A 27,753-nucleotide genomic window follows, 5' to 3' on the forward strand; every position below is an offset into this window, starting at 1 on the left:
ATTGCTGACATGTCAAGAATGATGTGTGTCTGATACAGCTTCAATGCACCACTGTCTTAAAATGGCATACTTTCATAACACACAAGCTATAATATGAATACAACAAAATACAAAAATGCTTTACTCAGCAATATGATAGTTCTTTTCATTTCCTTCAATAAATTGTACCAGTATTGACACATTTTCAATGTGCTAATGTATTGAAAAAGCATGATCTCATAGTATGTAAGTTATAAAAAATAACTCACAATACATGGGCTCCAACTTATGAGTCCAAAATCCAGTATGGCACATTCTAAGTTCTGCATGTGATGTAGAACGGCTAGACTGAAGAGACCTGTCTACAGGGAGACCAATAAGAGCTGCACTTTGTGGAATCCATGCCCCCAACCCTCTGCTACACTGAGCTTAACCAGCACTGAATGTGCAGCTTAACTACCACCTATTAAAAAACCATCAGTCAGTATCATCAGTTCCTTAACATTGACTGTCATTATGTAAATTCATGTGGAAAATATTTGAAATTTGTACTGCTTCATCTCAGAGACTATAACTACAAGCCACCCGTAAAATGATACTTAGAAAGACAAAAGATGATTGGTTTACAACACTGTGTGACAGTCTTACAACTTGCTGAAGGAGAAAATAAAAAGTTAATGTAAAGACCTGGGCCCTCGCAGTCTCATCATCTCAACAGTAGTAAACCAATAATTTCTTGTTATCATCATTGTTCATGCAATAAAAGGTTTGTGGTTGAGGTTGAAAAGCACTGTGATGGATTAAAGAAGACACTGATTAAATCCAAAGTGGCCTACTTTACTACAAATTATCTGAATTTGTACCACATTTACCTGGGTATAAGAGGCTCTGTCTTCTTTTCTTTTTCTTGTTTTTATAAAAAGAAAAAAGAGGGTCCTTGAGAAAAAATTGTTTTTAACAAATTCTAGCTGATGAAAATTACAAACTGTTTTCCTGAAATAAAAGTATCTGCCTAAAACATTAGCATTATATCCATTCTAAACTTAGACCAGTCACTGATTGCCTAAAATTTGATAACACTAGGAGTAATAAAATAAATAGAGAGAAACCGTTTACATTAATTTTTGTCTTCACTACCTGTTTTGCTTACTAAATCTGTCACCTGGTGTATCACTATTCTTAAGCATCACTGTCCTCCTAATCACACAGTGAAATTTGTATCACTGTTGTCACAAATATTTGCCTGTTCCCTCTGAATATGTCATGGTTTCTGAAGCAGCGGTTACAGTGAGACCTGAGAGCAAAGCTGTTTCTTTTACTGAATACATACATTGTACCTTCCACGATTTTACCTTCATCTACCATCTATATGACCCACAATGCTTTCACTATTAAAAATTAGAGTAGCTCTTTACAAGTCCTCAAATAGTTCATGAAGGATGAAGACTGAAAGACTGCAGCCACAGCCAGATCAGAACTGTATGTAGGTAAAGAATATGCATCAATTGTGGAACTGATTGATGCCTATAACAGGGGCATTACTGTCCACACTGCAGGACTCATATCATCCTCTCTGTCTTTTTCAAGTAGCACTCTATTCATGAATAATGTGAGCAGACTACACTGCACAACTAGAGCTTCAGTCTCTTAAAGCTATTCTCCTGCAGTTCCTAACTCAGTATGTTATCCAACAATTCTGTATAGTAGCACCTCTGGGAGAAGGGTTTGACTGATAACTGACTTATTTCAAGTTAGCAAAGTTGTGCTAATGTTGGCCTACCTAGTAGCGGAAATTGCATGCTAATTAGAGTTACAAATATATGAGAATTAGTAATAGAAAAGAACCATCAGACTGTAGCTGGAAGACTGCTGGTGGGTACAGTTTATCTTACCTGGTAAGAAAATCGCCAATAAAAGGTAAACAAATCTTGAATGACTCTAAGTCCAAGACACACACTTAGCATGTTAGGTGATTCGATATTGATAAGCATTTCGTTGGAAAGATGAAGTTTCGATATTGTATGCGTACCTTCATAATGGTTGAAATTCATTTTCCAAGATCTATATTTTCCAAAGTATTACATGTACAAATATGATTGATGCATTACTAGAACTGTAAACTCATCGACTTTGCATTTTGCACTTGACAAATGTCCTACAAGTGCCCCTCTGCCCACACAACACAAGCACCAAGTGGTAGTCAAGTTCATCCATGTCCTGTCAATGGTCATCACCACAGCATTGATGCATTCTCTGAGCTGTTCCACTGTTCATGGTGAATCGGGCATGCATAAATACATCCTTAATATACTCTGAAAGGAAAAAAGCCACAGGGTGTTAGGTAAGGTGACCTACAAGGGAACGAACAATGTGGAAGTTTGTCATTTAGGCAGTGATGAACAATGATGCTCCAATGAGGGGGTATCGGATCTTTTCTATAATTCCTCCCGAATGTACTCTGTATCATTGTAACAGATAAACATCTCACATTTCCAACACATAAAAACTCTTTTCTTACTTGCAATTTTATCCAGACACTACACTTGCAATGCCAACAGATGGCCACAATGCAACTGGGTGAGACCACAGTTTTACTCATGCAACTAGCATATTTATACATTTAATACTTCGAAGAAAGAAAAACTTTGAAAATGAATGACTCATTTATAGTAGTCCAGTATATGAAAACAAATCATAAAAGAAATCAATGCATTTCTATTAATGAGAAATGTAGTGAGAAAATCCTAGAAGAGAGAAATCTACATCAACAACAACAGTTTATCTACATTACATCTACATCCATACTCCGCAAGCCACCTGACGGTGTGTGGCGGAGGATACCCTGAGTACCTCTATCGGTTCTCCCTTCTATTCCAGTCTCATATTGTTCGTGGAAAGAAGGATTGTCTGTATGCTTCTGTGTGGGCTCTAATCTCTCTGATTTTATCCTCATGGTCTCTTCGTGAGATATACATAGGAGGGAGCAATATACTGCTGGACTCTTCAGTGAAGGTATGTTCTCAAAACTTTAACAAAAGCCCGTACCGAGCTACTGAGCATCTCTCCTGCAGAGTCTTCCACTGGAGTTTATCTATCATCTCCGTAACGCTTTCGCGATTACTAAATGATCCTATAACGAAGCGTGCTGCTCTCCGTTGGATCTTTTCTGTCTCTTCTATCAACCCTATCTGGTATGGATCCCACACCACTGAGCAGTATTCAAGCAGTGGGCGAACAAGCGTACTGTAACCTACTTCCTTTGTTTTCGGATTGCATTTCGTTAGGATTCTTCCAATGAATCTCAGACTGGCATCTGCTTTACCGACGATCAACTTTATATGATCATTCCATTTTAAATCACTCCTAATGCGTACTCCCAGATAATTTATGGAATTAACTGCTTCCAGTTGCTGACCTGCTGTTTTATAGATAAATGATAAGGGATCTATCTTTCTATGTATTTGCAGCACATTACACTTGTCTACATTGAGATTCAATTGCCGTTCCCTGCACCATGCGTCAATTCGCTGCAGATGTTCCTGCATTTCAGTATAATTTTCCATTGTTACAACCTCTCGATACACCACAGCATCATCTGCAAAAAGCCTCAGTGAACTTCCGATGTCATCCACCAGGTCATTTATGTATATTGTGAACAGCAACGGTCCCATGGCACTCCCCTGTGGCACACCTGAAATCACTCTTACTTCGGAAGACTTCTCTCCATTGAGAATGACATGCTGTGTTCTATTATCTAGGAACTCCTCAATCCAATCAAACAATTGGTCTGATAGTCCATATGCTCTTACTTTGTTCATTAAACAACTGTGGGGAACTGTATCGAATGCCTTGCGGAAGTCAAGAAACATGGCATCTACCTGTGAACCCGTGTCTATGGCCCTCTGAGTCTCGTGGACGAATAGTGCAAGCTGGGTTTCACACGACCATCTTTTTTGAAACCCATGCTGATTCCTACAGAGTAGATTTCTAGTCTCCAGGAAAGTCATTATTCTCGAACATAATAAGTGTTCCAAAATTCTACAACTGATCGACGTTAGAGATATAGGTCTGTAGTTCTGCACATGTGTTCGATGTCCCTTTATGCTAAGTAAGACATGATAAAAAGGAAACAAAAGTAAGAAAATTAAATAAAATTAAAAGATGTGAAAAATGTGCCTCATTAGATGCATTTATAACAATGTATACTATAGTTTCACATCTAATTTCTTTCAGACTGTCAATTATCTCCACATATTTGGCCAACAGAAGACATATGTATTTTGAATAAATCAGATTTTGGTTCACTGTGTTATTTCCTGTCACTAATCTAGGAAATGACATATTCAGCTTACCCATAGTATTGTTGTATGATCTCAGGAGTCTCAGCCATTCGATGGACTAATTTGTCCAATTCAGTCAAATTCATAGAATCCACACCATAAGCTTCTCGGAAAGAGTAAAGTTTGTACCAGTTAGGTTCAGTATTTGGTTCAAGGTTTGCTTCAGTGAGATTGAACATCCAAGAAGTGTAATCCACAACAGCCTATATTTGAGATGAAAAATTTTACTACAGTCTGCATACTTACAATTCTTTAGTTCTTTTTAATATCTTAATGCTTTTGAGATTGAATCTGTTCCTTTTTAATTAATTAGAGCAAAATAAAAACAAGTAAAGGTAATACAAAAATTACAGACTGCAAAAATAACAGGTTTTTCTTGTTACTGTTTAAAAATGGGGAAAAGCTTCAGACATTTTTAATAGCTAAGCAGATAACATGGATGAAAAAAATAGCAGATAAGTAGTTTACTGAAACTCAAAGTAACAATAACAACTGTTAGAATTGCTCAGCAAAACAACAAATTTTGGAAAAGTGAGTTGAATCCTTATTGTTATATCCTTACTGTAGTTTTTATGTGCATAGTATGGGAGAATGAATCAACTGAGTTAGTGAGGAATGAGAGGCAAATGTTGATGATTTGTCCATTAGCATTACACACTATTTTATTTTCTATATAGCAAAAGCTAATACTTTTATGGACTTAATCATCTGTGTGCAAACACCTTAATTTAGTTAGTTTTGTATGGATCATATATTATATTCACAGTGCTAAGATGTGAGATGCGGTCTGTAGGGTAGATGAGGAAGAACATTCCAACGACGTTTTGTGAGCTCCATTTGGGTGCACAGAGTTGCTGTGAAGCCATGCATCGCCATAGACAAGGAGAAGTCCATTTTCACTTTTGTGGCAATGAATGCATCAAAGTCATTTCTTCAATTTTCTGACATTAACACAATACACTTTAGAGTCAATGGTTGCGCCATGAGGGAAGAAATCAAGGAGAACAACCCCTTCAGAGCCCCAGAAGACTGTTGTCATGACTTTACTGGTAGAGGGTGTGGCTTTGAACTTTTCCTTTGGAGGAAAGGTAATGTGGCACCATTCCATGGATTACTATTTTGCTTCTGGTTCGAAGTGATGAACTATGTTTCATTGCCTGTGACAATGATTGACAAAAAATTGCCACAATCAGCCTCCTAACATGCAAGCAGTTCTGCATAGTGATTCTTCATTGCTTGTTATATCTTTTGTTGGGTGGCAAGGATCCCAATGGCCACACATCTTTGAGTATACAAACTCTTTGAATGAGTGTGTCAGCTCAATCAACAGAGAAGTCCAATTGAGTAGTGAGTGCTTTGATTGTGATCCACGAATCACTTCAAATGAGAGTGTCCACACATTCCAACATTGCAGGAGTCACACCAATATGTAGCAGGCTGGCATGCAAGAGATCAGACAGGTTTGCACGACCTTATTTGCATGATGACAGACACCTGCCCAATTTATTCGCTGCCAGGCCCCTGTAAAAATTCTGCAAGTGTCTATGAATATCTGTGGTGCTCTGGTTTTCTACTAAAAGAAGCTCAATGGCAGCTCTCTGCTTGGAATGCACCTCTGTTACAGGCAACATTTTGAAAGATATGTATAGTGCTGTGACCTATCAGAACTTCATGAAACTATATAGGCTGAAGCAGAAATATTCCATGATGACCCAGAACAAATTCTGCATTTTTTCAACTGAAAGTAGTTAAGAAAAAATGTGTTCTATTAGTTACTGAACTCCCTTCATGTTGAACAATTTATCATTTGTTCAGCTGTTACAAATTTTCATTTAAGTCCTGTGTACAATGTTTGTTAACTATTTACAAGATTATTAATTTTTAATCCTATGGAGGCTAGTATGCACAGTGACCATTGAACACTCAAATCTAAAGGACACCAGTCAGTCACAGTCACAAAATCCATAATTTGTTGCAGATTTAGTTTTCGAGAATAACATAGTCATCACTGGTGCATTACCAGAAGAGTCATAAGATTACCAACTAGTCGGAGCATAAATTTGTGGCAAATGACACTAGCCTTTTGTTGTTGTTGTGATCTTCAGTCTTGAGACTGGTCTGATGCAGCTCTCCATGCTACTCTATCCTGTGCAAGCTTCTTCAGCTCCCAGTACCTACTGCAACCTACATCCTTCTGAATCTGCTTGGTGTATTCATCTCTTGGTCTCCCTCTATGATTTATACCCTCCATGCTGCCCTCCAAAACTAAATTGGTGATCCCTTGATGCCTCAGAACATGTCCTACCAACCGATCCCTTCTTCTAGTCAAGTTGTGCCACAAGCTTCTCTTCTCCCAAATCCTATTCAACACCTCCTCATTAGTTATGTGACTAACCCATCTAATCTTCAGCATTCTTCTGTAGCACAACATTTCGAAAGCTTCTATTCTCTTCTTGTCTAAACTATTTATCGTCCATGTTTCACTTCCATACATGGCTACACTCCACACAAATACTTTCAGGAACGACTTCCTGACACTTAAAGCTATACTCAATGTTAACAAATTTCTCTTCTTCAGAAACGCTTTTCTTCTCATTGCCAGTCTACATTTTATATATTCTCTACTTCAACCATCATCAGTTATTTTGCTCCCCAAATAGCAAAACTCCTTTACTACTTTAAGTGTCTCATTTCCTAATCTAATACCCTCAACATCACCCGACTTAATTCGACTACATTCCATTATCCTCGTTTTGCTTTTGTTGATGTTCATCTTATATCCTCCTTTCAAGACACTGTCCATTCCGTTCAAATGCTCTTCCAAGTCCTTGCCGTCTCTGACAGAATTATGTCATCGGCGAACCTCAAAGTTTTATTTCTTCTCCATGAATTTTAATACCTACTCCGAATTTTTCTTTTGTTTCCTTCACTGCTTGCTCAATATACAGATTGAATAACATCGGGGAGAGGCTACAAAGCTGTCTCACTCCCTTCCCAACCACTGCTTCCCTCTCATGTCCCTCGACTCTTATAACTGCAATCTGCTTTCTGTACAAATTGTAAATAGCCTTTCGCTCCCTATATTTTACCCCTGCCACCTTCAGAATTTGAAAGAGAGTATTCCAGTCAACATTGTCAAAAGCTTTCTCTAAGACTACAAATGCTAGAAATGTAGGTTTGCCTTTCCTTAATCTAGCTTCTAAGATAAGCCGTAGGGTCAGTATTGCCTGACGTGTTCCAATATTTCTACGGAATCCAAACTGATCTTCCCCAAGGTCGGCTTCTACTAGTTTTTCCATTTGTATGTAAAGAATTTGTGTTAGTATTTTGCAGCCGTGACTTATTAAACTGACAGTTTGGTAATTTTCACATCTGTCAACACCTGCTTGCTTTGGGATTGGAATTATTATATTCTTCTTGAAGTCTGAGGGTATTTCGCCTGTCTCATACATCTTGCTCACCAAATGGTAGAGTTTTGTCAGGACTGGCTCTCCCAAGGCCGTCAGTAGTTCTAATGGAATTTTGTCTACTCCCGGGCTCTTGTTTCGACTTAGGTCTTTCAGTGCTCTGTCAAACTCTTCATGTAGTATCATATCTCCCATTTCATCTTCATCTACATCCTCTTCCATTTCCATAATATTGTCCTCAAGTACATCGCCCTCGTATAGACCCTCTATATACTCCTTCCACCTTTCTGTTTTCCCTTCTTTGCTTAGAACTGGGTTTCCATCTGAGCTCTTGATATTCATAGAGGTGGTTCTCTTTTCTCCAAAGGTCTCTGTAATTTTCCTGTAGGCAGTATCTATCTTACCCCTAGTGAGATAAGCCTCTACATCCTTACATTTATCCTCTCGCCATCCCTGCTTAGCCATTTTGCACTTCCTGTCGATCTCATTTTTGAGACATTTGTATTCCTTTTTGCCTGCTTCATTTACTGCATTTTTATATTTTCTCCTTTCATCAATTAAATTCAATATTTCTTCTGTTACCCAAGGATTTCTACTAGTCCTCATCTTTTTACCTACTTGATCCTCTGCCGGCCGCGGTGGTCTAGCGGTTCTAGACGCGCAGTCCGGAACCGCGTGACTGCTACGGTCGCAGGTTCGAATCCTGCCTCGGGCATGGATGTGTGTGATGTCCTTAGGTTAGTTAGGTTTAATTAGTTCTAAGTTCTAGGGGACTGATGACCACAGATGTTAAGTCCCATAGTGCTCAGAGCCATTTGAACCACCATTTGAACTTGATCCTCTGCTGCCTTCACTACTTCATCCCTCAAAGCTACCCATTCTTCTTCTACTGTATTTCTTTCCCCCATTCCTGCCATTTGTTTCCTTACACTCTCCCTGAAACTCTCTACAACCTCTGGTTCTTTCAGTTTATCCAGGTCCCATCTCCTTAAATTCCCATCTTTTTGCAGTTTCTTCAGTTTCAATCTACAGTTCATAACCAATAGATTGTGGTCAGAGTCCACATCTGCCCTGGAAATGTCTTACAATTTAAAACCTGGTTCCTAAATCTCTGTCTTACCATTATATAATCTATCTGAAATCTGCCAGTATCTCCAGGCTTCTTCCATGTATACAACCTTCTTTTATGATTCTTGAACAAAGTGTTAGCAATGATTAAGTTGTGCTCTGTGCAAAATTCTACCAGGCGGCTTCCTCTTTCATTTCTTACCCCAATCCATATTCACCTACTACGTTTCCTTCTCTCCCTTTTCCTACTACTGACTTCCAGTCACCCATGACTATTAAATTTTTGTCTCCCTTCACTATCTGAATAATTTCATCATACATTTCTTCAATTTCTTTGTCATCTGCAGAGCTAGTTGGCATATAAACTTGTACTACTGTAGTAGGCGTGGGCTTCATGTCTATCTTGCCCACAATAATGCATTCACTATGCTGTTTGTAGTAGCTTACTCGCATTCCTATTTTTTTTTTTTTCATTATTAAACCTACTCCTGCATTACCCCTATTTGACTTTGTATTTATAACCCTGTATTCACCTGACCAAAAGTCTTGTTCCTCCTGCCACCGAACTTCACTAATTCCCACTATATCTAACTTTAACCCATCTATTTCCCTTTTTAAATTTTCTAACCTACCTGCCCGATTAAGGGATCTGACATTCCACGCTCCGATCCGTAGAATGCCAGTTTTCTTTCTCCTGATAACGACGTCCTCTTGAGTAGTCCCCACCCGGAGATCCGAATGGGGGACTATTTTACCTCCGGAATATTTTACCCAAGAGGATGCCATCATCATTAACCATACAGTAAAGCTGCATGCCCTCGGAAAAATTACAGCTGTAGTTTCCCCTTGCTTTCAACCGTTCACAGTACCAGCACAGCATGGCCGTTTTGGTTTGTGTTACAAGGCCAGATCAGTCTATCATCCAGACTGTTGCCCCTGCAACTACTGAAAAGGCTGCTGCCCCTCTCAGGAACCATGCGTTTGTCTGGCCTCTCAACAGATACCTCTCTGCTGTGGTTGCACCTACGGTATGGCTATCAGTATCGCTGAGGCATGCAAGCCTCCCGACCAACGGCAAGGTCCATGGTTCACGGTGGGGCCTTTATATGGAAGAACCAAAAACTTAATTATTTGCAAAATACTGTGATTCACACAGTCACATGCCTTAGTTAGTTTACAGAATATACCAATTTGCACTATTTTATTATTTAATGCTTGTAAAATTTGGTGAGTGAACGTATAAATGGCATTCTCAGTAGAACAACTACTCTAACTGTAATTTTCTGATCATAATATTGTTGCTCAGATGAGATACTATTGTAGAATATGTCGCCTTCTCGAATATTTTGGAAAATGATGTCAGGTGTGGCAGATATATAGGCAGCTTTAGGCCTCAGGTATTGTGAGAATGGAAGCTAAGCTGGTGGTACCATTCCCTCCTACATTGTTCAGGGGAATTTGTACTGTGTGGGAGAGGAAACAATAAGCTTTGGGTAGCGAAGCTTTAAGATTTTTCAAATGTTTTTCTTACTTACAAGTTAATGTTGCAAAACAAGAATGGGTGTGTTTGAGTCCTTTGTGCAACACATGCAGAAGTAGTGAGGCATATTGCCCTCAAACCAAAGCTTAAGGGGGCAATTTCAAACTACAATACTTTCTTTATGTCCGTCCCCGGTAGATGAATGGTCAACGTGACTAATTGTCAATCTTCTGGGCTCGGGTTTGATTCCCGGCTGGGTCAGGGAATTTTCTCTGCCCATGGACTGGGTGTTGTGCTGTCTTCATCATCATCCTATCATCCTCATCAACTGCAGGTCGCTGAAGTGGCATCAGATTGAAAGACCGGCGAACGGTCTGCCCAATGGGAGGCCCTAGCCTTACGATTAAATAAATAAATACTTTCTTTATAATATTAAACATTTACACTATTGGTAAAACATATAAAACATATAAAACTATAATAAACATATAAGACTAACCACCCATGAACCATGGATCTTGCCATTGGTGGGGAGGCTTGCATGCCTCAGCGATACAGATAGCTGTGCTGTAGGTGCAACCACAATGTAGGGGTATCTGCTGAGAGGCCAGACCAACGTTTGGTTCCTGAAGAGGGCCAGCAGCCTTTTCAGTAGTTGCAGGGCCAACAGTCTGGATGACTGACTGATGTGTCCTTGTAACATTAACCAAAACGGCCTTGCTGTGCTGGTACTGCGAATGGTTGAAAGCAAGGGGAATCTACACTCGTAATTTTTCCCAAGGGCATGCAGCTTTACTGTATGGTTAAATGATGATGGCGTCCTCTTGGGTAAAATATTCCGGAGGTAAAATAGTCCCCCATTTGGAACTCCGGGCAAGGACCACTCAGGAGGACATAGTTATCAGGAGAAAGAAAACTGGCATTCTACAGAACGGACTGTGGGATGTCAGATCCCTTAATTGGGCAGGTAGGTTAGAAACTTTAAAAAGGGAAATGGATCAGTTAAAGTTAGATATAGTCGGAAGTAGTGAAGTTCAGTGGCACAATACTTATGGTCACGTGAATATAGGGTTATAAATACAAAATCGAGTAGGGATAATGCAGGAGTAGGTTTAATAATGAATAAAAAAATAGGAGTGCTGGTAAGCTACTATGAGCAACATAGTGAATGCCTTATTGTAGCCAAGATAGATACAAAGCCCACGCCTACCACAGTAGTACATGTTTATATGCCAACTAGCTCCACAGAGGATGAAGAGATTGAAGAAATGTATGATGCGATAAAAGAATTTATTCAGATAATTAAGGGAAGTGAAAATTTAATAGTCATGAGGGACTGGAATTCGACAGCAGGAAAAGGAGGAGAAGAAAAATTAGTAGGTGAATATGGAATGGGGGTAAGCAATGAAGGAGGAAGCCGCCTGGTAGAATTTTGCATAGATCATAACTTAATTATAGCTAACACTTGGTTTCAGAATAATGACAGAAGGTTGTATATGTGGAAGAGGCCTGGAGGCACTGGAACATTTCAGATAGATTATATAATGGTAAGACAGAGATTTAGGAACCAAGTTTTAAATTGTGAGGCATATCCAGGGGCAGATGTGGATTCTGATCACAATTTATTGGTTATAAACTGTAGATTAAAATTAAAGAAAGTGCAAAAAGATGGCATTTTATGGAGATAGGATGTGGATAAACTAAAGGAACCAGACGTTGAAGAGAATTTCTGAGAGAGCATTAGGGAATGACTGACAAGAATGGAGGAAAGAAATACCGTAGAAGAAGAATGGGTAGCTTTGAGTGATGAAACAGTGAAGGCAGCAGAGGATGAAGTAGGTAAAAAGATGAGGGCTATTATAAATCCTTCGGTAATGGAGGAGATATTGAATTTAATTGATGAAAGGAGAAAATATAAAAATGCAGCAAATAAAGCAGGCACAAAGGAATGCAAATGTCTCAAAAATGAGATGGACAGGAAGTGCCAAATTTGCTAAGCAGGGATGGCTAGAGGACAAATGTAAGGATGTAGAGGCATATATCACTAGGAGTAAGATAGATACAGCCTACAGGAAAATTAAAGAGACCTTTGTAGAAAAGAGAACTATCCGTATGAATATCAAGAGCTCAGATGGAAGGCCAGTTCTGGGCTGGGAAGGGCAGGTGGGAAAGTGGAGGGAGTATATAGAGCATCTATACAAAGGTGATGTAATGATACTGTGAGAAGAATTTGACGGGCACTGAAAGACCTAAATCGAAACAAGGGCCCAGGAGTAGACAACATTACATTTGAACTACTGATAGCCTTGGGAGAGTCAACCATGACAAAACTCTGCCATCAGGTAAGCAAGCTGTATGAGACAGGCAAAATAACCTCAGGCTTCAGGAAGAATATAATTATTCCAACTCCAAGGAAAGCAGGTGTTGACACGTGTGAAAAGTACTGAACTGTCAGTTTCATAAGTTATGGCTGCAAAATACTGACACATATTCTGTACAGACAAATGGAAGAACTGTTAGAAACCGACTCAGGGAAGATCAGTTTGGATTCTGTTGAAATGTTGGAACACGTGAGGCAATACTGACCCTATGACTTATCTTAGAAGATAGAGTAAGGCAAGGCAAACCTATGTTTCTAGCATTTGTAGACTTAGAGAAAGATTTTGACAATGCTGACTAGAATACTCTCTTTAAAATTTTGAAGGTGGCAGGGGTAAAATACAGGGAGCGAAAGGCTATTTACAATTTGTACAGAAAGCAGATGGCAGTTATAAGAGTCGAGGGGCATGAAAGGGAAGCAGAAGTTGGGAAGGGAGTGAGACAGGGTTGTAGGCTATCCCTGATGTTATTCAATCTGTATATTGAGGAAGCAGTGAAGGAAACAAAAGAAAAATTTGGAGTAGGAATTAAAATCCATGGAGAAGAAATAAAAACTTTGAGGTTTGCTGATGACATTGTAATTCTGTCAGAGACAGCAAAGGAGCTGGAAGAGCAGTTGAATGGAATGGACAGTGTCTTGAAAGGAGGATATAAGGTGAACATCAACAAAAACAAAATGAGGATAATGGAATTTAGTCGCATTAAATCAGTTGCTGCTGAGGGAATTAGATTAGGAAATGAGACACTTAAAGTAGTAGATGAGTTTTGCTAGTTAGGGAGCAAAATAATTGATGATGGTTGAAGTAGAGAGGATATAAAATGTGGACTGGCAATGGCAAAGAAAGCGTTTCTGAAGAAGAGAAATTTGGTAATATTGAGTATAGATTTAAGTGTCAGGAAGTCCTTTATGGAAGTGAAACATGAATGATAAATAGTTTAGACAAGAAGAGACTAGAAGCTTTCAAAATGTGGTGCTACATAAGAATGCTGAAGATTAGATGGGTAGATCACATAACTAATGAGGAGGTACTGAATAGAATCGGGGAGAAGAGGAATTTATAGAACAAATTGAATAGAAGAAGGGATCAGTTGGTAGGACAAATTCTCAAGCATCAAGGGATCACCAATTTAGTATTGGAGGTAAGTGTGGAGGGAAAAAATTCACAGAGAGAGACCAAGCGATGAATACACTCATAAAATTCAGAAGGATGTAGGTTGCAGGAGTTACTCTGAGATGAAGAATTTTGCACAGGATAGGGGTGCATGGAGAGCTGCGTCAGACCAGTCTCTGGACTGAAGACCATAACATCAACAACAAGACTATAATGATCAACAGTGCCTGACAAAAAGAATGAAGCACCTTGAGGGGAGGAGAAAATGTAAAGGAGCTTCGCGAGTTGAGTGACTGTGTCATGATATTTCAGCAATTACCAAACTGAGACAAATTTACCAAGACAATGTCATTATGATAACTGATTTCTGCCATAGAGCCTGGATACATGCACAGAATCAGTTGGGAAGAGTGTCATAAGTCTGAGCTGGTCTCGCAAGTTTTTCTAGGGGCAGATTTGGGGATCTTGCCAGCTACGAAACTATCTCAACATCACGCAGACAGTTCATAAAGAAATGTACTATGTGTTGTCAAACATTGTCCTGGTGAAAATGTTACCATAACAACACCACATGAGAGGTAACATATGGGGGTGCAGGTTGTCCTTGACATACCATTGTGCCCTCAGGGCCCCCTTGTTCACCACTATCCAGGACCTGAAGTCATACCCCATGGCTTCCCACACCACAACACCAGGAGTAACACCACAGTGTCCCTCCAAAACATTGGAAGAATGGGACCTCTTCCCATATTGCTACCATAATCACCAAACATAATCATCAATGTTAGTGCAGAACTGCATTTCACCACTGAACACAATGCGATGACATTCATCAGCAGTCTCTGATTCCCAGTAACAGCAAAACTCCAAACACAGCCAGGATGCAGCATGGCATGCTAAGGCTATAGTCCAGCTTCTGCTAGTCTCTGACCAACAGTGTGCAATGATGCAGAATGTTGCTGGGAGACCACACTTGTTCTCATATGCTGGCACAACTTTTAAGGGGATGTGATATGTTTGGTGAACATTATGGAGATCCTTCCTTGTGGTGGTCAGATGTGGTAGACTGAACATTGACGATGAGTAAGCCTACCCTCAGATTCTCATGCAGTCCATTATCAGGCCACTGTCACATCTGAAAGCCCCACAAAACTGCATAATATTGCATGATTCAACCAGATGACCAAATGGAGATCCTACAATGAAGCCTCTTTCAAATTATGTCAGGTGCTGCTAATGCTGTGCCACACAAGGAAGTGGCATCTACGTGTCCTTCACAGTGATCACTCTACATCTGAATGCTGCCCACACTCTTTATATAGTCTCAAGGCCTGATAACAACACTAGACATGAACAACACAAATGCACTCTGGTACCCATTCTATCTGTCACAGATCGTTTATGTACACATCAGCTATGGGTATTTGATGTAGTTACAGTAATGTCTGACCACATCTTCTGGGTGCTTCACTTTTATGATGGGCTGTGTGTCTATGTGAAGAAGTAACATGCCAAATGTTCAAAAGAACCTGAACCAAGGGAAAGAACAGTGTGGAAAGTGACCAGTCTCAGTGAGGCAGGATACTGGAACTGACACTGCACAAATTGTCTTTGTCAGAAGACAGAAGGCTGCCATGAATGATACACTAAACAGAGGCCAGTGAGTGCCAGCCATACTGCTACAGCTGATGGGGTTTCCACACAACAGTTGCAGATATCAACTCACCAGCATAGCGTGTAACTGTAACTGCTCATGGTCTGTAACTACTCACAGTTTAGTAGTCATTGTTCATAGTTCAAGTTCACTGTTTTATGTTGTTTGCAGACTATAACTAACTGTTTAAAAAACGCATTGATCTTTAATTTAAGGAGTTTTTTCTCAGTGTCACTGCTAAGATAATAGATTCTTCATTTATGAACTTCCTTTCTAAAAGCTTAGAAGGGAGCAATTACCAAGCAGGTTGGAAGTCTGTTAAAAGTCAACTTGTCAACATGCATAAAAAATTTGATGAACAAGAAAACTTTATTGAATTGTGATGAGCAAAACATATTTATTTGCAACCTTTTTGAAATATACTAGTTAATAATTTAAGTAGCAAATATTCACTGTCTCATGCCTCTGATGTCAATTCAGCATATCTTCTTCCAAGAAGTTGACAAGCAGCTTTCAACAGCACTGTCAAAAGTGACACGATCAAAGCTGAAGTTAATATGGAGTAAGAGGATAAACATAGCCCTTTTAGTTTTCAATGAGTTACTGTTAGAGCCCAATATGAGGGCTGGGATAATCGTGCCTCACGCAGAAAGTGAAAGCAAGGTTTGGCTATGGCCTGTCTGCCACCAGCCACAGAGAATTTAATCTGAGCTACAGCTTTATAAATGCTAGCAGAGCTGGAACACAAAAGCACTATTTGATTATAAGTGAAGATGCACATGACAATGAATTGTGGTTGCTGAACTGTTGTTCTGACAGTAATGAGAAGGCAGTCATGCAACATTTTGCCACTAGGTAAAAGCAGAAATATCAAAGAATGACTAATTTGATTAGAACCTGTTTGATCAATAGAATGATGACAATCACACAACTGAGCAGAAGTATTACAGATTATCCAGATGGCAAAGATATTTGTGATGTAAGTTTGGGAGTATAGATGGCATAGGGATGAATTTGGATACTGTGTGGGTTGGGTGGGTGACAGAACACTATTTTGAGTGATGGTGATCAAATTTTTGTACCAATGTTTGTTGAAACAGTTGTTTTCTGAGTAGCTTATTATGTAATCCTCCTAATAAGTCCTTAGTAACAGCAGGTTATTGTAATGAAAGTAAATTACTCACTCCTGTATTTCCATCCACTTTGTACACTTTGTAATTTGGATTTACATTACTTGCTGTCACAACACTTCCTCCATTGTAAGCAACAATGCTAGCCCTAGATCTATCATCAGAAGCATAGTGAAGCTGAAAAATGTCTTTGTGTGAGTGTCCATTGAATACAGCTGCTATGGTATACTCAAATCTGAAAATGAATATAAAGATGAACAATAAAAATTAATAATAAAGATTAACAATAATAACACAGCAAAAGTTTAAAAGAGTGCAAATGGTAACAGAATAAATCAATACTGAACAACAAGAAAAATCAAAAAGGAAATTTTCAGAAAATCGGTAAACATGTGGAAGCATGAATACATAATACATTCCAAAATGCCATGCACAAATGTGGTGTTTTCCAGTGCTCACACCTCTGGTTCTGATGGCGATAAAAAGTTAGGTGAAGTGTTTTGGATAGCTCTTGTGTTAGGGACCATATGTACACCCAACAGAAGGATTGTCTTAGTGTCACTACCCTACGGGGACAAAATATTAATATTACACTTCCTTCTGCTTAGGAAAATGGAGCAAATTGGTTGGTTCTTTTTGTATTTCATGTGGTCTATGGTGGGTTTGATGGGACTTACAGAGGCACTATTAGTTCATGGGCAGTTCCCACAAAAAGGAATTTTTTACTATACTTTGGCCATCACCATTGAACCAAAACCCAGCCAAGGATTCCAAGATGGCTAAGTAAAGCAAATGGTTGAAATTCCCAAGATCCTGATTTTGGATAACCTTGAAAATTTTCTTGATGTCTTTAACTGTTTCCAAGATACAGAGATTCAGAGTTACCCTACTTGTACACATAAAATACATGTATAAAATCCTATGTGAGACAAAAACAAAGTTTATAAAATAACTTAGCATGGAGAAGTATGATGTAAAGTGCCTTTGTTATCTTCAGGGAATCCCATATTGTATTACTGAAGCACACACAATTTTTTTTTTTTTTTTCATAAGATCTGGTTTGAGCTGTAAAATTACTTTTGCATTATTTCAATTTCACATAAAAATCTGCTTAAATTTTACTGACCAATCATTTCTTTTCATATAAGTTTCATGCCCAGCTGCAAAAGGGAATAAAAGGGAACCCATGGAAAAAGTCTCATTTCAGAGCACAAAAAATGTGAATCTGTTCCTATTTTTTTCAAAAGCTTCTGACTGAAGAGTGGGGTGCTACCTTCTTCAGCACCTTTAAAAATTTTCCCAAAAAGTTTGGCTTGCAAACATATGTGCACTATTTTATGCTGAGACAGGAAGATAGCAGACAGTGGTTGTGTTACAGAACGAGCAAAGGAGACATTGGCAGTGTGAGAGGAAGAGCAGGACACAGTGGCAGTGAAACATAGATGACAGTGACAGAACAGCACTAGGAAAAGAATGAAGGAGACAGTGCTGGGTTGGGTGTGTATGTGTGTGTGTGGGGTTGGGGGGGGGGGGGGGTAGGAGGAATAAAGAGAAAGTGTGAAGTGGGGGAGAGCCATTGATAATGAGAGACAGAGTGTATGACAATGACAACAAAAAAGAGAGAGAGATAGTGATAGCGAGAAGAGACTGCAGCAGTAGGAAGGAAGGAATGAGATATTAGCAATAAGAGATAGCAAAGAAACAGTGACAGTGAGAGGAGATTGTAGTAGTAGGTCACAACAAAGGGGACTGTGGCTCTGAAAAGGACAAAATGACATATAGATACAGAGAGATAATGACAATGAGTGAATGAGAAATGGCAACTGGGAGTTGGTGGGTATGACCAACTTACAGCAGTGGACTAGTGGATATGAGTGAGTTACAGTAAAGGGAGCTTGTGGAAGTTTGAGGTGAGTTGTATGTTTAAAATAAATTAAAAAAAAGTTTGCATCCAAAGTTTTTGGAAAAAACTTTAAAGGTGCTGAGGAAGGGAGAATTAGACAGCTTGTATCCTACTTTTCAGTCAGAGTCTTTTAAATAAACAGGAACATATTCACCTTTTTTGTGTACCAATAATAGTATTTTTCTGTTGGTGAAATACTGATCTCAGAGGAAACTAAGGCACAAAACTAAGCTTCTAATGTATTAAAATACAAGTAATATGAATATAGGGTGAAGGAGAACTGGAAAATATAAAATAACAAGGAGACACACAAATAATCGTATTTGTTCCTTGTTTTCAATACCAAGATATAAAGATAATGAAAATTTATTACAAAAGAACATAATTTTCTGGAAATATGAGGATTCTAAATGGGTATAAAATATCCACAGCAAAGAATACATAAAGTTGACCACAATGAAAAACACAAACCCCTCTTTTTTGCTAAAAAAAATTTTGGCTCATCTACTCTCTCTGAAATACCCAATCTGTGTACTGAAGAAGTATACTGATGCCATAAAAGTTAACTTTCAAGAGGCAAGCCTTATATTTCTCACTCAAGAAATGTAATGCTAAAGGTAAATTAAATTGTGGTTATGATTCTTCGCTATGACCATTCACAAAAATATTATGAACATTGAAGAGGCAGATTAGTGAATACATCTAAATAAATTTAATATTTTTTAGTACAGCATAATTTTGTTTTAGAAGACAGAAGTAGGAGATCTACCATAACAGAGCACCTAGCAGAAGACCGTTTAAGGACTTGAATACTGTTAACTGTAAAATTATAGAAAATAGTTGGAGTCACACTGAATAATAAATATGGAAAGTATCTGATAAGTAAATTTGATGAAGAAAAATGCCACTCTTGGTGGTCAGCATGCAGTTCCTCATCTCAGTTGAAGATGAAATGGTATCTAGCAAAATCCAGTCCCACCAACAGATTTCATGGAAATGCAATTTAAAAAATGAGGTTGTATGCAGTGTGGCCTTGAACATGTAGCATGAACTCTGCATTGCTATGGAGCTGCCCCATTAACTCAGTGAAACAAGGAAATGCCATGGGGAATGGATATACAGACTTGCCATTGTTCAATTTATGTTCATGCCAAACATTTTATTTTTATTCCTTTCCCCCAGTTAAAGCATCAAATTGTATCCAGTTTACACCTCCACAACACAGTATCTTGTGTATATCTTTCTGTTACTATTGCCTTCATCTAAACATTAAGACATAACATGGACTTCTTATAGATGTAAATGACCACTTTGTTTCCTTCATGATGCAAGTGAAGTGAATAGAAAATAATAGTGGATACACTACCCGTCTACACAATGATGCAGAAAAACACAATAGATAGGCTTCACTAGAGCACATGCTATGCTACACACAAGAATTCCATTCTGCGCATTTGACATCCAGGCATATTTTCACAGAGCTGGTATGTACATGTAAAAGCAACATTCATTTTAGAGTAGATCTTCGAAATGACCACCTCGCATCTGCAAACACTTTGCAACTAACTGGATCATACTTTGCTGGACCCTATGCAACACATCTGCATCCATCACTATCAAAGCACCATGCATGCAAGCTTTTAGGTCAAGTACATCCATGGCTGGAGTACATTAAATTTTCTGCTTTATGTGTCCACACAAATAAAAATCTAGTGGGTTAAGGTCTGGGGAACATGGAGACCATGACACTAGGTCTCCATGACCAATCCATTTCATGGAAATACTTCATTTTAATAGTGATGCACGGGCATTCCAAAGCATGGTGGTACACCATCAGGCTGAAATCAAAGCTGTTGCTGAACACCAAATAAAATGTTTTCTAATTTGTCAAGCAAACTATTGCAAAGAAACATACGATATTGGGTTGCATTCAACTTATCCAGCAATAGGTAAGGGGCCCAAAAGCAATCCTCATATTATTTCACCCCCCAGGTTTATGCCAAAGTGTGCATGAAAGCCACATTCAAAGGTGACATGTGGACTGTGTTCCAACCAATAGCGGCTATTGTGGAGGTCAAAAATACCTTCTTGAGTGAAGTTGGATTCATCAGTCCATATCATGTTATTTATAAAATGTTGGTTATTTCCACCTGGTGCAAAAGCCATTCATGAAACTTAACTTATCAAACACAGTCTTCTGGCTGCTGGTGTTGAGTTAATGTGTAATGATATGGGTGCAGTTCTTCATCATGCAACACTTCAACAACCAGTCTTTGAAATATCGCGGATACTTCTCTGAGGTGATTGCTGAACTGTTTCAAGACACACGTCCTCTGTTTATGGAGTTCAACTAATCCTTGGATGACTTCTGTCTATTATTTGTGGATGAAGATTATTGGTTTCATGAAGGCATTGATCCAGGTGATTAAAGGCATTCTTGTTGGCGATGGTGCCTTTGAGGGTACCATGCAGTATATGCATGAGCAGCAGCAGCAGCAGCAGCAGCTTGGTTATCAGATGCACCCAGCACCAAAAACATATAGACATATTCATCATTTATGCATTCCACTTGGAAGCTGCCCTACATGAACTTGACAGGACCAGTAGACAAATGCATGCACTTTAATGGATCCCACTGTCATGTGATAGGCTACTGTAATATCACAAAATTATGTCCATCATATAAAGGATGAGAATTGGGGAACAAATGCCTAAAAAATAAAAAATGAATCTGGTTAGTATTTGGACCATGGCTCTATGGTAGATGTGGGTTTGATGTCCCAGCAGTCTAGTCAATGAGCTACTACAGCTAGTACAATAGTGTGGGGTGATACACATTCTCTTGTATATTCTAATGTGCAGTAAGATGTGACTCTGTTGCCAGCTCCTTGTTTCCAAACATGTGTTTTCAAAATGCAACCAAACTGATTTTCCTAGATTAACTTTTGTCTTGAACCTGGAAGGGGAATTGCATGCCGATTCCAAGTGCAAAATTTATTCTACACCCTGTATACTCTAATGATATTTACTTATGAGCTAAAATAAGTTTCATCTACATTCATAGCATGTAAAGATTATACCAAAGGTACTTAGCATTGTGTGAGATGTTATGGATTTTTTTCTATTTCAATCATGCATGAAGCATGGGAAGAATGACTGCTTCATTGCCTCTGCATATGCTGTAATTAGCATAATTTTGTTTTCATTGTCCCTTCAGGAGCATTACATAGGAGGCTGAAGTATATCTCCAGATCCTTCACCTAGTACTGGTTCTTGAAAGGTTGTAAGTAAGCTTTTGCAGTATAATTTGTCTCTATCTTTAACAGGTTTTCCAACATTTTCAACATTTCCATCACAGATGGCAAATTTTAAAACACATCCCAATAGCACCAGTGATTTGTAAAACTTAAATGGCAACCCTTGTATATGGGCAACAGGACAAGTCACAACATCTTGTGGCCATGTCAGTGGAGGTCGATGCTACAGCCTAAACTTCACACTTACCACACTCACAATGAGATGGCTGATTGGCTGATGCTCAGCAGTAGGGCTTTGCTGTTTGTATTCTGCATGCACACAATACACTTTCCTCTTACCATTTCCCTTGCCTCTATGATAATGAACAACATGTGATACCATCATATTAACAAACTAGGTTTCTATTGGAGGAACCAATACATTCAAATCTGTGGAACATACTCACTGTTGAGATGACAAACTATAATGCATGGTTATCTCCTTTGTTGTTTTTTGCACATATCCTCATGGAATAGTTTCCAAAAATGTCACTCCCCATTTTTCCTTATCTAACAAATCATCATATCTCCAACTTAACATCAACTTCAATATAATGTAATTTTAAAATTACTCAAATGCCACCATTTGGGAAAATTGAAGGGTCAACCCTGCAAGTATAGTCAAATCGCAATGAAAAATCTTCAAGCCCTTTCATTTCTCTCTCATTCAGAAATGCTCTTTATCTACTGATCAACTAGATCAACCAATATAGTCTACAGTGAGTCACCATATATGTGGCCTAATGACCAAGCTGTCAAAATGATCTAATTCTGTCATTATTTGTCATGTCCTTATAAGATGAGAAGATTATATTGCAGACCAAGGTGAACACTAATCTGTTACATATTTTGTAATGTTTTTACAATGACATACCGATCAACTATTCTGTTGTATTCTCTTGACCATGTTGAATAGCAGGCACTAGATCCTGATGGCATATGGCTAATAATGTGTACTTTTTCTCCTGCTGCTTCAGCTGCAAGTAATGTTTCTGCTAACCACTTGAGCTGTTCACTTGGATCTGCAGGCTTGTAGTGAATCCACCTATGAAACAGTTATTGTTGTACTGAATTTCAGAACCATGAACGTAAATCTGTTTTTATTTCATTCGTTTTCACACACACACACACACACACACACATACACACACAGAGATATATATATATATATATATATATTTGCCAAAGTCTTTATTTGCAATTTCACAAACATGGTAGGTCCTGTAGGAGATGATGTCTCTGTCCACGAAGCTCTCCAGTCCAGATACATTCGGTACACCACTTCCACCACGTACAACAGCGACAGTTAACCATCCATTCCCATGTGAAAATGAATCGTTGAGATCAATACTAAAATTCAGCCTACATCCACAAAAGACAGCAGGTCCATCAAGTAGGGAGTGGGCAGCTACAGATTTAACAGTGTTCTTCTTCTTGTCAGCGGCTGAGGTAGTCATTTCTATGTCTTCAATGGTCCTATAAATAGTCTGTCTTGCACGACGACGAAATCTCCTGAAAGGCATCTTGGCAGCGTTCAATGCAGTTGCCTGTGCAGCAACAGCAGCGCGAATGACCGGCTGCGCCGGGATCGCTTGCTTATATACCCGCTGACGCGGGACTTAGAATATTTCACAGTGCCAGCCGCGCGTTATCCCGGACACGGGCACTAGTCAGACTAGGTGCCCGCGTCCGCTGTTTGTCAGGCCACAGCTGCGGCTGGCGTGCCGCCAAGATAGCCTTGAGACGCCTTATCGGCAGGGTCAAAGGTCATGCGCTCGGAGAGCTGACGTAACATGCTGTTACCAACTCTATGCCGACAGATTTGAGATGTACGCTTACAGGTTCTAAGCTACGCTACAGAATAATGGGCTACGCTACAAATAAATTTATTTGTGAAAATACAATGTACAATCACCAACAAACTTTACATATTCACAACATCCTTTACCTTTTATCCAAATAAATACAGTTTCATTTCACAAACATGGTAGGTCCTGTAGGAGATGATGTCTCTGTCCACGAAGCTCTCCAGTCCAGATACATTCGGTACACCTATTCCACCACGTACAACAGCGACAGTTAACCATCCATTCCCATGTGAAAATGAATCGTTGAGATCAATACTAAAATTCGGCCTACATCCACAAAAGACAGCAGGTCCATCAAGTAGGGAGTGGGCAGCTACAGATTTAACAGTGTTCTTCTTCTTGTCAGCGGCTGAGGTAGTCATTTCTATGTCTTCAATCTCAACGATTCATTTTCACATGGGAATGGATGGTTAACTGTCGCTGTTGTACGTGGTGGAAGTGGTGTACCGAATGTATCTGGACTGGAGAGCTTCGTGGACAGAGACATCATCTCCTACAGGACCTACCATGTTTGTGAAATTGCAAATAAAGACTTTGGCAAATCTGTATATACCTCGCCCTGTATCCATTCCCATGTGAAAATGAATCGTTGAGATCAATACTAAAATTCAGCCTACATCCACAAAAGACAGCAGGTCCATCAAGTAGGGAGTGGGCAGCTACAGATTTAACAGTGTTCTTCTTCTTGTCAGCGGTGGAGGTAGTCATTTCTATGTCTTCAATGGTCCTATAAATAGTCTGTCTTGCACGACGACGAAATCTCCTGTCTCTGTCCACGAAGCTCTCCAGTCCGGATACATTCAGTACACCACTTCCACCACATACAACAGCGACAGTTAACCATCCATTCCCATGTGAAAATGAATCGTTGAGATCAATACTAAAATTCAGCCTACATCCACAAAAGACAGCAGGTCAATCAAGTAGGGAGTGGGCAGCTACAGATTTAACAGTGTTCTTCTTCTTGTCAGCGGCTGAGGTAGTCATTTCTATGTCTTCAATGGTCCTATAAATAGTCTGTCTACTACGGGTATAGAGGGATAGGGATGAGGGCGAGGTATATACAGATTTGCCAAAGTCTTTATTTGCAATTTCACAAACATGGTAGGTCCTGTAGGAGATGATGTCTCTGTCCACGAAGCTCTCCAGTCCAGATACATTCGGTACACCACTTCCACCACGTACAACAGCGACAGTTAACCATCCATTCCCATGTGAAAATGAATCGTTGAGATCAATACTAAAATTCAGCCTACATCCACAAAAGACAGCAGGTCCATCAAGTAGGGAGTGGGCAGCTACAGATTTAACAGTGTTCTTCTTCTTGTCAGCGGCTGAGGTAGTCATTTCTATGTCTTCAATGGTCCTATAAATAGTCTGTCTTGCACGACGACGAAATCTGTATATACCTCGCCCTCATCCCTATCCCTCTATACCCGTAGTAGACGTAAATTATCTGTTAATGAAACTGTATTTATTTGGATAAAAGGTAAAGGATGTTGTGAATATGTAAAGTTTGTTGGTGATTGTACATTGTATTTTCACAAATAAATTTATTTGTAGCGTAGCCCATTATTCTGTAGCGTAGCTTAGAACCTGTAAGCATACATCTCGAATCTGTCGGCATAGAGTTGGTAACAGCATGTTACGTCAGCTCTCCGAGCGCATGTGGATGTAGGCTGAATTTTAGTATTGATCTCAACGATTCATTTTCACATGGGAATGGATGGTTAACTGTCGCTGTTGTATGTGGTGGAAGTGGTGTACCGAATGTATCTGGACTGGAGAGCTTCGTGGACAGAGACATCATCTCCTACAGGACCTACCATGTTTGTGAAATTGCAAATAAAGACTTTGGCAAATCTGTATATACCTCGCCCTCATCCCTATCCCTCTATACCCGTAGTAGACGTAAATTATCTGTTAATGAAACTGTATTTATTTGGATAAAAGGTAAAGGATGTTGTGAATATGTAGCGTCCGGGATAACGCGCGGCTGGCACTGTGAAATATTCTAAGTCCCGCGTCAGCGGGTATATAAGCAAGCGATCCCGGCGCAGCCGGTCATTCGCGCTGCTGCTGCTGCACAGGCAACTGCATTGAACGCTGCCAAGATGCCTTTCAGGAGATTTCGTCGTCGTGCTAGACAGACTATTTATAGGACCATTGAAGACATAGAAATGACTACCTCAGCCGCTGACAAGAAGAAGAACACTGTTAAATCTGTAGCTGCCCACTCCCTACTTGATGGACCTGCTGTCTTTTGTGTCTGTGTATATACATGTGACGTCATCGACGTAGCGATGTGTGTGTTTGGGGGGAGTCTGTTGTGCCCCCCCGTCCCCCCACATGGTGTATTAGTGTTTTATACTAAAAATGCTGTTCTCACTCTATGGCCGACAGATCCTAGATGTACGCTTACAGGTTCTCAGCTACGCTACAATTAAGAGACGAAAGTTAAAGTCCGGTAAAAAGTTAAAGTCCGTATACATTGGATTCCCTATGGGACTTAGTCTCTGAAATCTTTGTTGCTCCATATTGTCGTCATTTGGTAATGAAATTGTTTAATATTCCGTATGATTACTATTATGAGACATATGTATGTAATGGCATAGTCAGTTATTCAAAATTCGAATTTTCAATTTTTGACGTTATCCCGGACGGGCGTACTAGTCATACTAGGTACGCCCGCCGGCTGTTGGCAATGTCTGTCTATATACATGTGACGTCATCGACGTAGCGATGTGTGTGTGTGGGGGGAGTCTGTTGTGCCCCCCCGTCCCCCCACATGGTGTATTAGTGTCCGCTGTTTGTCAGGCCACAGCTGCGGCTGGCGCGCCGCCAAGATAGCCTTGAGACGCCTTATCGGCAGGGTCAAAGGTCATGCGCTCGGAGAGCTGACGTAACATGCTGTTACCAACTCTATGCCGACAGATTCGAGATGTACGCTTACAGGTTCTAAGCTACGCTACAGAATAATGGGCTACGCTACAAATAAATTTATTTGTGAAAATACAATGTACAATCACCAACAAACTTTACATATTCACAACATCCTTTACCTTTTATCCAAATAAATACAGTTTCATTAACAGATAATTTACGTCTACTACGGGTATAGAGGGATAGGGATGAGGGCGAGGTATATACAGATTTGCCAAAGTCTTTATTTGCAATTTCACAAACATGGTAGGTCCTGTAGGAGATGATGTCTCTGTCCACGAAGCTCTCCAGTCCAGATACATTACGTACACCACTTCCACCACGTACAACAGCGACAGTTAACCATCCATATGTGTTTGTCAGGCCACAGCTGCGGCTGGCGCGCCGCCAAGATAGCCTTGAGACGCCTTATCGGCAGGGTCAAAGGTCATGTGCTCGGAGAGCTGACGTAACATGCTGTTACCAACTCTATGCCGACAGATTCGAGATGTACGCTTACAGGTTCTAAGCTACGCTACAGAATAATGGGCTACGCTACAAATAAATTTATTTGTGAAAATACAATGTACAATCACCAACAAACTTTACATATTCACAACATCCTTTACCTTTTATCCAAATAAATCTGCGTGCAAGACAGACTATTTATAGGACCATTGAAGACATAGAAATGACTACCTCAGCCGCTGACAAGAAGAAGAACACTGTTAAATCTGTAGCTGCCCACTCCCTACTTGATGGACCTGCTGTCTTTTGTGGATGTAGGCTGAATTTTAGTATTGATCTCAACGATTCATTTTCACATGGGAATGGATGGTTAACTGTCGCTGTTGTACGTGGTGGAAGTGGTGTACCGAATGTATCTGGACTGGAGAGCTTCGTGGACAGAGACATCATCTCCTACAGGACCTACCATGTTTGTGAAATTGCAAATAAAGACTTTGGCAAATCTGTATATACCTCGCCCTCATCCCTATCCCTCTATACCCGTAGTAGACGTAAATTATCTGTTAATGAAACTGTATTTATTTGGATAAAAGGTAAAGGATGTTGTGAATATGTAACCATCCATTCCCATGTGAAAATGAATCGTATACTAAAATTCAGCCTACATCCACAAAAGACAGCAGGTCCATCAAGTAGGGAGTGGGCAGCTACAGATTTAACAGTGTTCTTCTTCTTGTCAGCGGCTGA

The 27,753-nt window shown here is 39.6% G+C and overlaps 1 protein-coding gene across 1 annotated transcript in view; it reads right to left on the reverse strand.

Moving 5' to 3' along the window:
• LOC126455920 (sphingomyelin phosphodiesterase-like) overlaps nt 1–27,753 on the reverse strand; it is a 169,333-nt gene that overhangs the window by 7,151 nt on the left and 134,429 nt on the right. Inside the window, exons 8-10 of the mRNA XM_050091678.1 lie at nt 22,623–22,793; nt 16,604–16,784; nt 4,332–4,522 (exon numbers count right to left, since the gene is read on the reverse strand). Of these exons, the coding sequence (XP_049947635.1) occupies nt 4,332–4,522; nt 16,604–16,784; nt 22,623–22,793 (543 nt within the window). The remainder of the gene's footprint in view (nt 1–4,331; nt 4,523–16,603; nt 16,785–22,622; nt 22,794–27,753) is intronic.

Source organism: Schistocerca serialis, chromosome 2, assembly GCF_023864345.2.
Source record: "Schistocerca serialis cubense isolate TAMUIC-IGC-003099 chromosome 2, iqSchSeri2.2, whole genome shotgun sequence".
Taxonomy (NCBI): Eukaryota; Metazoa; Arthropoda; class Insecta; order Orthoptera; family Acrididae; genus Schistocerca; species Schistocerca serialis.